The 12,636-nt window shown below is 38.9% G+C and overlaps 1 protein-coding gene across 1 annotated transcript; it reads right to left on the reverse strand.

Annotated features, from left to right (window-relative positions):
* Window positions 1-4,448: 4,448 nt before the first annotated feature.
* Window positions 4,449-11,643, reverse strand: kcnj12b (potassium inwardly rectifying channel subfamily J member 12b). The gene is made up of 2 exons (XM_055194282.2): window positions 11,236-11,643; window positions 4,449-6,678 (listed from the first exon to the last, which is right to left on the reverse strand). The coding sequence occupies exon 2, from the start codon at window positions 6,606-6,608 to the stop codon at window positions 5,340-5,342; it is 1,269 nt and encodes a 422-aa protein (XP_055050257.2). The 5' UTR covers window positions 6,609-6,678; window positions 11,236-11,643; the 3' UTR covers window positions 4,449-5,339.
* Between the last annotated feature and the right edge of the window lie 993 nt (window positions 11,644-12,636).

Genomic DNA, 12,636 nt, shown 5'->3' on the forward strand with positions numbered 1-12,636 from the left:
ACAGAATGACATGTGAGTGTGCAGTGTTGTATGTTTAATATGACAACATAGATGTGGTGGATTAAAACTGCTGATGTCGGTGGCATAAAGTTGAGAAAAAAATCTATGGATAGGCCAGCATGCTTCCCATAATTATAGACAGACCGTTACCGTGGTAACATTGGTCACCATGGATATGTCTCTTATGATTTCCATCCTTTGACAGACAGTATGATGCCTATAGGGATTTAGACTTGAAATACTCTGACTGTTTGTTTTAATGTTCCTCTCATTTAGGTTTAAAGGGGTCCTGTTATGCAGTTTTTCAAATTCTTGACTTTGCTTTTGAGGGTTTACTTTTATGCTTGATTGTTCAACACATATTTTTCACATATTTTACATTATAGCAGCACCTTTCTCCATTTTGCGTCTTTTACATGTGCATGTAGGTTATTGTAAAGGGGGCATTTCACAAGACTTTTTTTAAGATGTCAAATAAATCTTTGATGTCCCCTATGTGTGAAGTTCTAGCTTAGCCCTTGACTGGCATCGTCCCTTGAGCGGGACAACTGACTTTACTTCAATATTGTGCATATACATTTTTATCCATCACGACAAACTATGTATCATTGGAAAGGTCTAAGCCTCCAGAATACATCTTTAAGCAGTGTTTTATAAAATAAATTATGTAGGGAGACTAATTGATTCATTTATTTATATCCTGCGAAATGTCACTGTCCAGCCAGCGGGACGCCTACGTTTACTTCAGTGTTTTGCATGTGAATTCTTATCCAATCAAGACGAACTATATATCATTTGAAAGCTCTAAGAGTGTAGTTTTCATTATCATCACTCTTTTGGTAAAGGAATGACATCATGAGAGACATTTTCGAAAATGCCACGGGTCCACAGGTGGGCCCACTTTGTTATTTGTATTGTAACGTCCCATTCTAAACCTAAAAAATCTTGACAAACTATATATCATTGGAAAGGGTGTAGTTTTCATACTGCATCACCATTTTGGGAAAATTATGACGTAGTGATAGTTAGTTTCTTTAATGTTACACTGCCACAGGTGGACCCAATTTGTTTTTACATACGTATAGCACTAATACCCTAAACAATCTTGACAAACTATATATTGTTGGAAAGCTCTAAGTGTATAGTTTTCATATTTCATCACCGTTTGGGGCGAATTATGATGTAGTGAGAGTCAGTTTATAAAAGATCATGGGCTTACAGGTTGGCCAATTTTTTTTACATATTTCTAACACTAAAACCCTAATCTAAACCTAAAAAATCATGACAAACTATATAAAGCTCTCAGAATGTAGTTTTCATATTTCAAGGTCATCTGTTGATAGAAATAATGTAGGTTTTTGTTAGATGGGAAATGTGAACCACCCCTTATTGTCTACACACTGTAAAAATAAATAAAAAAGTTGAATCAATGTAAGAAAAATGTGAGTTGTTTTAACTTAAAATTTCACTTTAGTTTCACTTCAAAAACACATTATTTACCACATACCGTACATTTTTGTAGCTCCAGATTTATTGCTCTTCCTGAAACGCACAGATTTTGTACAAAACTGTCCCTGATTGGCCACCTAATCTCTCTACGTTATGATTGGTCTGAATACCTCTGACGTCAGCCGGAAATGTACCATATTTGAAAGATTCGGTCACAATGCAATGCTAACAGGAGTTAATTTACAGGCTCCAAATGGGAGGAATTATGACAATGTCGGTCTTGTCTACATCACCAATCCTAGAAACTAAACTGTTGCCTACAATCTGTGTGTTTGTTGTAGTCCAAGAAAAGAGATTTACGTTGGAGATGATAACTCGCGTCATCGTTTACTTGGGGGTTTGTATCTTTTGCATATCATTAACATGTACTAATGCACACTTACAAAAGGAAATGTTAAATTGTCAATCAGATAATTGGTGCTCTTTAAATTAGTCCAAGCTGATTGGAAAGGCTTATCAGATGGTCTATACTGGATGGTCTAATGGATGTGGTTTTGACCGTGGTGGGCCATCTTGGACAACCTGACCACTATGGACCAGCAACAAACCATCATCTGTCTTGTTTACCAGAAATTTCCACATTGTGCTTTAGCTCTATCATGCCTTGTGTATTATGAGATGAAGGTGACTTCTTGACCTTAAGAAACCCAGTAGATGAGGTTATAGATTCATATTGCTTATTCATCATCATTTCATGATTAAAAAACATTTAAGACCCTCTAGACTACACTGTTGTGGGTTATATGATGTATCCTGACATAGTATATTAAAGTATTTTTGTACTATTGTCTTCCTTTCTTTCTCTTTCCCTGAGAGGACGACTTTGGGTATAATCTACCTTGGTGAGACGTTTAATTTATTTAAATGATCTCATATAATGCCTTCTTTATTTAATCAGGCACACTTATTTTCTCCCACAGAGCAAAGTGATGGATGAGGTGAGTGGGTGAACACACTCTCTTCATTTCATTCCCTCTTTGTCTTCGGCTCTATTTCTCATCTCTCTTTTTCTCCGCACTGATTTTAAAGGGAGGGAAATATCCAGGGGATTCGATCCATGCTCACTAATTACCATGCAAGACGTTTAAGGTTGGTGATTAGTGTGGGCCTTTTGTTAGGTGCTTGTTAAAATGTATTTGTTGAAGTTCTAGGTAAGTTTGTGAGTGAAAGTCATCCTGTATAATTAAATAGACATGTTGTATTACAATGAATGTCTAAGTAAATACCCTTAGTAAATAAAACTAGCATTTTTGTGGGTTTTATAGTCCATGTTAGCTTTAAGGTCATTTAAAAAAAAAATTAATCGTATTTTTCGGTCTATAAGCCATGTTTTTTTCATAACTTGGCTGGTGCTGCGTCTTATAGTCAGGTGCACCTTGTAAGTCAGTATGAATTAATTTTGACATTGATGAGGCAAGAGACCACATTACCGTCTACACCCGCGAGAGTCCGACATATGCTGCTTCTGTATTTATGTATTTAATTCAATGGATTCAGTAATGTGGAATTGAATGAGTATACGAACTTCACGCTAGTTGGCTGGTTCTGTTAATTTAGCCTATTCAACCTTCCATGTAAGTTCTGTATGCTATGGTTTATCGTTTAAATAACTGATAATATTACTTTAACTTACGGACACCTATTTAGCCTGCTGTTCTGTCTGTTATTGTTTAGTTAAATAACTTGCCTTTCCAGGTTTAATGTCTGTTCTTCGGCTTGGATTTTGTGAATTAATTTTCTAAATAAACGCGACGTATAGTCTGCTGTGACTTATATATGTTATTTTGTCTTAATGTCACATTTTTGAATGATGCTGCTTACACTCCAAAAACATTGATGCACTCCAAACAATAGCCACCTAACTCGGATAGCATATTATGTTTATAGTTGTAAGGTGCAATGTGGGACTTTTAGAAGGATCTCCTGTAAGAAATGCGCTATACATAACTTTATTATCAGAACTGTTACATTACAAAATGAACTGTATTGTTTTTATTATCTTAGAATAAGCCGTTTTTATTTACATACACTGCCGGTCCCCTTACATTGAAGTCACCATTTCGCGCCGTGTTTCTACAGTAGCCCTAGTAAACAGACAAACTGCTCTATAGAGTGTGTTTTGTCACTACGTAGTCTCAAACGATGACCTGTTTGTCCTGTGGCGGCTAACATAGGTTCACTATGCGGAGGGGTGAGGTGTGGACTGAGCCGTTGGTTGCAATTCACAGTATCACCACTAGATGCTAAAAGTCCCACATTGCACCTTTAAACAAAAGGTCATTGCATGACATCACTAGCCCGGCTCCACCCTCCTACGTGCTTCCGCTTAATTTTCATTTCGCTTCAGTACTACGTCTGGGATTGCTCTGTAGAGTTTCGTTTTCTCCGGCAAAAATCTGCAGGTCCAATCAGCAAACAGAGGGGGGTGGCTAAAGAACGATGACGTTGAGGTCGTGCATCAGTTTGAGTTGTAGTTCAGTAATGGCAGCGGAGAAAGACGTGAGAAAAGCTATTCGGTCCGTTGTTGCAAAACTGCCGAATATACAGAAGTTAAAGCCGGAGCAAGAACCAGGTTTGCTAAGTTTTGTTCGTCTGATTATTCGTACTTTTTGTTTCCGGCCGGTTTCGGCGCATGATATACATCACGACCACACGTTAGCGATTGGCTATGGAAGATCCTGAGTGACTCTGGGCAGATCCAATAGTTTTAAACTTCAACAGAGGACCCTCCTTAATGGAAGTATCGCTTTGCATTGAAGCGTGGCCAGACTCTCTGTACAAATGAAATGAATGTCTGGTTGGACCAGGCTATGACATAACCACCTGACCACCAATCTTCAACATCTATCACAGCAGAAGCTATTAGATAAAAGATAACCATAGCAGCTAGTAGATAATAAAGATAACTTTCAAGGGCCCACATCAAAAGGCAACGACACTTAAAAGATGAACACTTGTAGGTTTAATGTCTTTCAAGCAACATAATACTCAGACTGGTGTTTTTCTCTGTATGGTGTTGATGTTGGTGTGTGTGTGTGTGTGTGTGTGTGTGTGTGTGTGTGTGTGTGTACAGTCTTATAGAAGAGTATTTGTTTCGAGTATGAATAATGGGATGTTGTGGAAAAAGCTACCATCATCCAGTTTAAAAATATACTACTATACCATTATTCATTTTCTTTCACCCGTTTCACATACTCATTATATACAGTATACTCAATTTCTACTGAATAAAGTGTTTGTTTCTGTGCTAGTTGCTAGCCTGGGAGCCATCTTAGTCATTGTCCGTTAGCAGTAATTCAGCATCTATTTTGGTGTTTGTTGCACCCAGCAGTCCTTTACTTGATACATAGAAAATTACCATACTTGTAAGTCTTTATGAAAAATGAAATAAATATATATTAAATATGTATGTAAAAGTAATTTTATTGCTTTAACATAGTGTGTTGTGTTCTACCTTACTCAATATACAAGCAACACGCTAGTGGTAAACAACTAGTCTGTGCAAATTTTGTTTACAAGAAATATTTAGCAAGTATGGCACCCAGGCTAGCTTTTAGTATTGCATAATGATACTACTTAAAGCTATCACTTTAAACTACATTATGAAACAGATAGTCTATATTATTTCAAGTTTTCCTACAGGAAGGCCTCGCAATTCCAACAGCAAAAAGCACTTTCTTTTCTTGACCTGCCCTTGACTACAGCATGGCTCTAGGGCAGTGGGTCAAGGTTTATTATGGCACTCACATGTATCTCTACCCATGACAACCAACACTAAAAGGATAGGAGTTCTACTATAAAGTCATCAAAGGGGTCATGAAGACGAAAGGTCATATTTCTGATTCTTTGTGGTATGACCTCTGATCAGAGTTCAGATTGGCAGATAGGGTCTCTAGTTCAGTTCCCCTCTCAGCACTCTCGTTCTCTTGGTCCTCTTCATCTCTGCTGATGAAGGCCAATTCGTTCTCATAACAAAAGTTGGCAGCGGACTCTAGCGATTTGTTCTCCTCCATGTCTTTGGCGCTGCAGCGTGGTGTTGAGGGCACCTGGTACGTCTTATGAAAGTGCGAGTAGTCCACCTTATACTGACTTCGTTCCTCAAAGACAACTGGCTCGAAGCGATGGCCCCATAAGATCTCGCTGGCAAGGTAAGAGCTCCGCACCTGAGCCGTCATTGCAGTCGCTTCAACCATTCCTTCAAGTATCACCACAATCTCAAAATCAGATGTTTCCAGGTCCTGCTTGCTGATTCCATACAGTGGACTGTCCTCATTTATCTCATGCAGGATAGTTAAGGGAGCAACTAAGAAGATGCGGTCGAGACCCAGGTCATATCCCACGTTTATATCGATCTGATCGAACGGGATGTACTCTCCTTCCTCTGTAATTCGAGGCTTGATAAGTTGTGCCCGCACGTGAGCCTCCACAATGTGACTTTTCCTCAAGTTTCCAACCCGCCACATTAGGCATAGCTTCCCATCACGCATAGCGATGACGGCGTTGTTTGAAAACAGTATCGTCTCTGCCCGTTTCTTAGGCCGTGCCATTTTGGCCATGATGGCACCGATCATAAAAGCATCAATGATGCAGCCCACTATAGACTGGAAGACGACAGTGAACACAGCTAGCGGACACTCTTCGGTCACGCAGCGGAATCCATAGCCGATCGTGGTTTGTGTCTCCACGGAGAACAGGAATGCTGCCACAAAGCTGTTGACCTGCATGATACATGGTATAGAGTCATCTCCAGAAGATCGGTCTAGGTCACCGTGGACATAAGCAATGAGCCAGAAGATAAAACCAAACACAAGCCAGGACACGACAAACGCAAGGGAGAAAAGAAGAAACATCCAGCGCCACCGACTGTCCACACAGGTGGTAAAAATGTCAGCGAGGTAGCGCTGGGATTGCTCGTCCATATGCGCGAAACTAATGTTGCACTGGCCCGTCTTGCTGACGAACCGACATCGCGGCTTTCGCCGCGTCTGGATTTTGCCATTGCCAAAGCCATTTCCGAGGGCGGGCATGTTGCCGTGGCGAAACACGTCCTCCTCTGACGATGACACAATGTTGTAACGGTGGGGCCTGCCCACGCTCATGCCAGTCTGCCAAATCAGTAAGTGGGAAAGAGGACCAAAGTAGCTCTGGATTGATCTGTGTTCAGGGTGCCTGAAAAGAAAGCAAAAGGTAAGATCAGTCATGTGGTCTTACAATGGGGATTTTAACCTTTGCAGAGGTAAACATACACACACACATTCATAGCCAACATAGAGGAGCCAGATATAAAAAGCCGAATCAATGTTTGTCTGTAATACTGCATGATACATGATATGGGAAGCATTATGTTAGAAATGTCATAAAATGTTCATGATAAAATGTATTCTGCATCTCCTCTATACTAACAATAAAATTTTGAAGAAATTGCAAATCCTGTAATCCCAAAATAAATCACAGCCACAAATATATTCCAAAAAAAAAAAATGTGTTCAGCTTAAATGCATCAAGTGTGTTACTATGCGAGTGTGCAACAGTGCGACTCTATGAAAGTGAGAGATGCACTTGTGCAGATCTGTTTTCAGACTGTGTTTGGCTTTTTTTTGAAGCAGATGTAGCTAATTAAAGTAATTTCACACTTTTCCTGCGAAGCTCTGCACCTTTTCACAGTGAAGTGCGAAGAGCAAAGCCTGAGAGGAACCAGTCATTATTGTTATCACTATCGTCACCGTCATTAGATTTCCTCACTGTTGGTGTTTTTGACAGAGCGCTCTGAACCAGTAGCTGCTGGTGGGGTCCAGATTTAGGCGTCTAGCCACTGCCTGAGTCAAGTGATCTGTCTTTCTAATAATAGACGCCTAAGTGAGACTGCTGCACACACTTGAATATGTGCTCCAAGACATACTGTACTGACAGAGAACCATCAAAACACACATGCGTGCACTCACACACACACCGAGACTGGGGAGTGTCAGGTGCTGCTATTTTGGTGAGTGTGAATAACTAAGAAGCCTGTGATTGGATCAGAGTGATAATGAGAAAAACACTATTTCCCTCATGCACAAACACAACCTGGGACACACGGTTCTTCACAGTTTGCCACACTGTTATTACAATTCTCAAAAATGAAAGAATCACATGAATAACTATGTTATAGAGGTTTCCATGGAAACCTGTCTGGTAGAAGTTGCGCGTGTGTGTGTTTGAGGGGAGACGGTTGGCTTTGTTTAGTGGTATTTAAGTCATCATCATCCAGGTGGCCAATCACTCAAATAAAATTGAGAGGAGAGAGATGAGGACTTCTAACTTTCTCAGTAGTCACCAGTGAGAATTGAAAGTAGATTTATGATTGTGGGGGAAGTAGTTTGCTGGACATCTTCACTACTTCCTGATGTGATGCCAGATAATTCCATTCTAAATGTCAACCCGTCTTTAGTGATCTGATACTATGGTGAATAAATATGAACTACAGTTGTGATAGCCGAAGATTAAAACTAATAATGTTCTGTAAATTGCTTGTTTTAGATTAATTAGATGTTTAAGTGCCACTTCATTTCTATTTAGTTTTGCAGTATAGCACAGATGGGATGTTTAATTTGTTTTTTTAATCATACACACATTGAAATTGTCTTTGAACTTAAGGTTAACCAGAGGGCTTTTATTGCTCAGATGTTGCCCCTTTATAGCTCTGTAGATTTGAGCTGATGTGTTTCATTTATGTCTCAAATACTTAGGAAAATTAAAAAATGCAGAATGCATAGGTAAAATAATCTGTATTTGGATACTTTTAATGAGAACCCTTTGACTTTAAAATCTTCTTCAATATGTGACCATGTTTGTAAAATCCAGGCTGGGGTCTATTGATGACATTTGGGGAAGACTTTAAAGGAAAACACAGTTTTTCAATATTTTACTATGTTCTTACCTCAACTTAGATGAATTAATACATACCTATCATTTTTCAATGCGTGCACTTTTAATCTTTGTACAGCGCTTCTTGAATGTGTTAGCATTTAGCCTAGCCCCATTCATTCCTTAGGATCCAAACAGGGATGAACCTATACACCACCAAACACTTCCATGTTTTCCCTATTTAAAGACTGTTACATGAGTAGTTACACCAGTAAGAATGGTGGCACAAAATAAATCTTTTGTTTGGAGCCATAGGAATGAATGGGGCTAGGCTAAATGCTAACGCATTCAAGAAGCACTGTACAAAGATTAAAAGTGCACGAATTGAAAAAAGATAGGCATGCATCAATTCATCCTAGTCTAGGCAAGAACATAGTAAAATATTGAAAAAAAACTGGTGTTTTGTTTTAATATATTTAAGGGCACGTTCTTCCTGATACCATTTTTAAACCCTAGTTAGTGTGTAATGCTGCTATAATAGCATAAATAATACCTGTAAAATGATAAAGCTCAAGGTTCACTGCCAGGCGATATATTTTCTTCAATAGAATTCCTCTTTAAAAGCCTACAACGAACGGCCGGTTTGGACTACAGCCCTCTATTTCCTGCTTTAATGACGTCAGTAAAACAGTTCGTTGACTAAACTCCGGCCACAGGAATACGTCAATCACCAGCTTTGGCTCAAACGGCTCTGCTAAGCTAAGCTTCTATCGAATCACAGCACACAAAACAAACTACACAATCAGAACTCGATACGTATTTCTGAAGGAGGGACTTCACATAACAAGAAAGACATCAGCCCGTTTTGAGGACAGTGAAAATAGCTCTATACAGATAAGTAAATTGTGTGAAAAATACCGCATTTTTTTTACACGTGAAACATGAACACATGTTATATTGCCCACTGTAAACACAATCAAAGCTTCAAAAACACAGACAGAACGGGAGCTTTAATTTTTTTTTTTTTCAGATTTCTTCCAGCTATTTTGGGGTTAGGAAGAACCAATAAATATAATAACCAAATATTTATCTTTGAACATGAAGCAGTGTAATAGCAGTGTAATTGTCCATGTTTGTGTACAACAGGTTCCAGTTACACAGAATTAAGTATTATGGTGCAAACAACAAAAACGTGATCCAGGTTTTAGGAGGTTAAAGATATCAAAACTCTAATGGAGACATATGTGAGATTTTGGGAAGAATATCCTGGGACACTTAAGCAAAAGTTTCCATACGCTCTCCATTTAATCTCATTTATGCTTAGGATATACTATTGAGAAATTAAAGAGATCACATGTAATTTTTTATGGGTAAGTTCTTCTGTATGTTACTTTAGCGTAAGGGTTTGTACTTAAAAAGTCAATTCTAAAACAAACATTGGTATATGAGGTTTTAAGACTATGCCTATGGGGCGGTTTCCCAGACAGGGATTAGACTAGTCCTAGACTAAAATAAATGAAAAAGCTGTCCAAACTGAAAACATCTTGCACTGACATACCCGAAAATACATCAGTCCCTTTTGTTTTGCCTCAAAATGCACACCAGTAATGTTTTTAGTAGGGCTTGGTGATTACCACTTTTTCATGTCTGATACCAATGTCGATACCACAACCTTGAGTATCTGTCGATACCGATTTAAATCAATAAAGCTGCAAATAACACATTTGTTAGCCATAAAAATGTAAAGTAAATGTGTGAAGTAAACCATAACTTAAGTATGATAAACATAAAAAAGTACCTCTGGACAGGTCTCATCTATTGCTTATGCTTAGCTATGGTTTCTACTTGCCGCACTTTAAAGCATGTTGCTTATGTGACGCTTTTACGGCATGTTGCTCAGTAAGTCACCTTTACGCCAAATTGCCATGACAGTTAACGTCCGTGATGGTATCGGATCGGATTGTACTCCCCGACTTCTACAATATTCGATCCAGACATTTTCACCAATATCAGACCATGTTTGTTAAAACTAGTTATACTTTCTAATTAAACTAAGGCTTAGTCCTAGTTTAAGCTAATCCCTGTTCGGAAAACCACCCCATAGAGTTTGGAAAACATGAAATGTGTTCTGATATCCCAAAGTGTTGTGATGCAAGTCTGTGGATCCCTAAGCTAAACAGAACCTCCTGTTTCATTTTATTGTGCTTGTTTTCTTAAAGAATCAGAATCAAATGAATCAGCTGTCGTTTGAACCCTCTAACATAATTTACATATTTTAACAGCTCCTGGAGGCTTAAAATGGAAAATATGATTAGAAATTGACAGAACATCAAAAATGTGGAAAGTTAATTAACAGACTTTACTGTCAAATGCTCGATATTACTCCAAATTATACCCACATTACTCACCATTAATAAACTTTATAAATGTGTAAACACAAATATAAATGCTGAAATAGATCCGTAGCCTTTTTCTGGTCACTTTTATCCAATGCGATTGATTTAAATGCATTTAATTTGTTTGGACAACAGGTCCCTGTGTTTAATCAGTTTTAATCAGAAAAGAGTTCGGGGGGCTGTGCAAAGAGCACAACATGTGCAGACATTTAAGCATTCTGGGGACATCTATCACTGTGGGAACGCTGTATGTAGTTTGACAGTCCCCTCATTGATTTCAGGTCAATCAGTGTAAAGTACAGAACATGCAATGTGGCTGTCCACCACCTGCGTGTGCATCACATGAAAGGAAATCACAGAATGCAGAGCTAAAAACACTACAGGTTGCAGAAAATACATGCGTATACTGTCCAGGGACTTAAATGAAAAGAGTATGCCATGTAGATTTAATAAGCACAGATAACAGTAAACAAATTGTGCTTACCTTTTCTCTCCCCTGCGTTGACTCGTTCATGCACTCAAATATAAGAGAAAGCAAAGTCTCGAGTTGAACTAAATCATGATTCCATATCAGTTCCTCAAAGGTTCCTCTGAAGGAAAGTCATCCTTTCCAAGAAAACAATAAGGATCCTTACTGTCCAGCGAGTTTCTCATCTTTAATCTCACACATGTACAGCACGCATTTATTAAAAGGCTTTTTATCTACGAGATTAGAGTCCTTTGCTAGCATCAAAATGTTTCATTAATGGTCCCTAGTGTTGATCCAGTAATCTTCGCCAATGCTGTGGTCATCTCTCTGTGTTTCAGATATTCATAGTGTCTCTAATCTCTCACCAACACCTCACCAATGACTCTCTCTCTCTCTCATTGAATGTTCAAAACACTGCTCTCTCTCTCTCACTCCCTCTCTCACTCACTCTCTCTTTTTTTCTCTCACTCACTCACTTGTCTGCTATCTGATCTTAGCTGCAATTTTTCACACCGTCGATTTTTCTCTCTATTAAGTTGGCATTTGCGAGGACCAGACGGTTACGGATGCTGTTGAAAGCTGCCTGGTGTACCTGTTCAAAAGCTAAACAAATGCAATATTTTTATTGGCTCTTCATTACAGACAGATATGTTCTCTAAAGTCTGTAAAAAAGCAAACATGAGGAGAATCCATACAATTGCTGTGTATATTGAGTTGTTTTCACTTAGACTTACGAATAGTGTTTTACATATGTTTGCATGTCTGGGTGTGTATGTAAGAACTTGTTCTCAGATGAATAATCATTTTAAAGAGGCTGGCTCTTTGGTTTTGGGTTGCACACACAGTAAAGATGGTGACAGAACGAGGACATTTGCCTCTACAAATACACACACAAACCCTTGTAAGCCTATAACACCTTTCATCAGTCACACTACCCAATTAACTCGACTCCTAGTGTGAGGGTCTCTGCTCTGGGGTCTACCTTGTTATTGCAGGTAGATATTAAACTTGTTCACCTTTTGTGATGTTTGTAAGCACTCCCCTACTAGGGTGCCCATTTGTGCCAGTTCCGCCAGACAAGTCTCGACTGCATACGTCATTGAGGTTCTCACATTTCAGTTAAAATACATTAGAAAATTAAGATTTATTTCTTTTAAGACATAGGATCATTGTAGTGTTATTCTTACCTTGAAATGTAATGGTTGCTTTTCTGAAATTGAACCCGAAATATTAAACGTTGATGACGGATGCGGTCGACCAACACGACTTTCTGGAGAACGCACCCGAAAACATGTTCGTGACATGTCTGGCGGAACCGGCACCAATGGCCACCCTATCCCCGAGAAATCCAGCAAAGACCAACATAAGGTGGAAGCTGGTTTAAGGTGGCAGTAGCTGGTCTAAGCTGGTCCTCCC

Source organism: Misgurnus anguillicaudatus, chromosome 19 (genome assembly GCF_027580225.2).
Source record: "Misgurnus anguillicaudatus chromosome 19, ASM2758022v2, whole genome shotgun sequence".
NCBI classification, from domain to species: domain Eukaryota; kingdom Metazoa; phylum Chordata; class Actinopteri; order Cypriniformes; family Cobitidae; genus Misgurnus; species Misgurnus anguillicaudatus.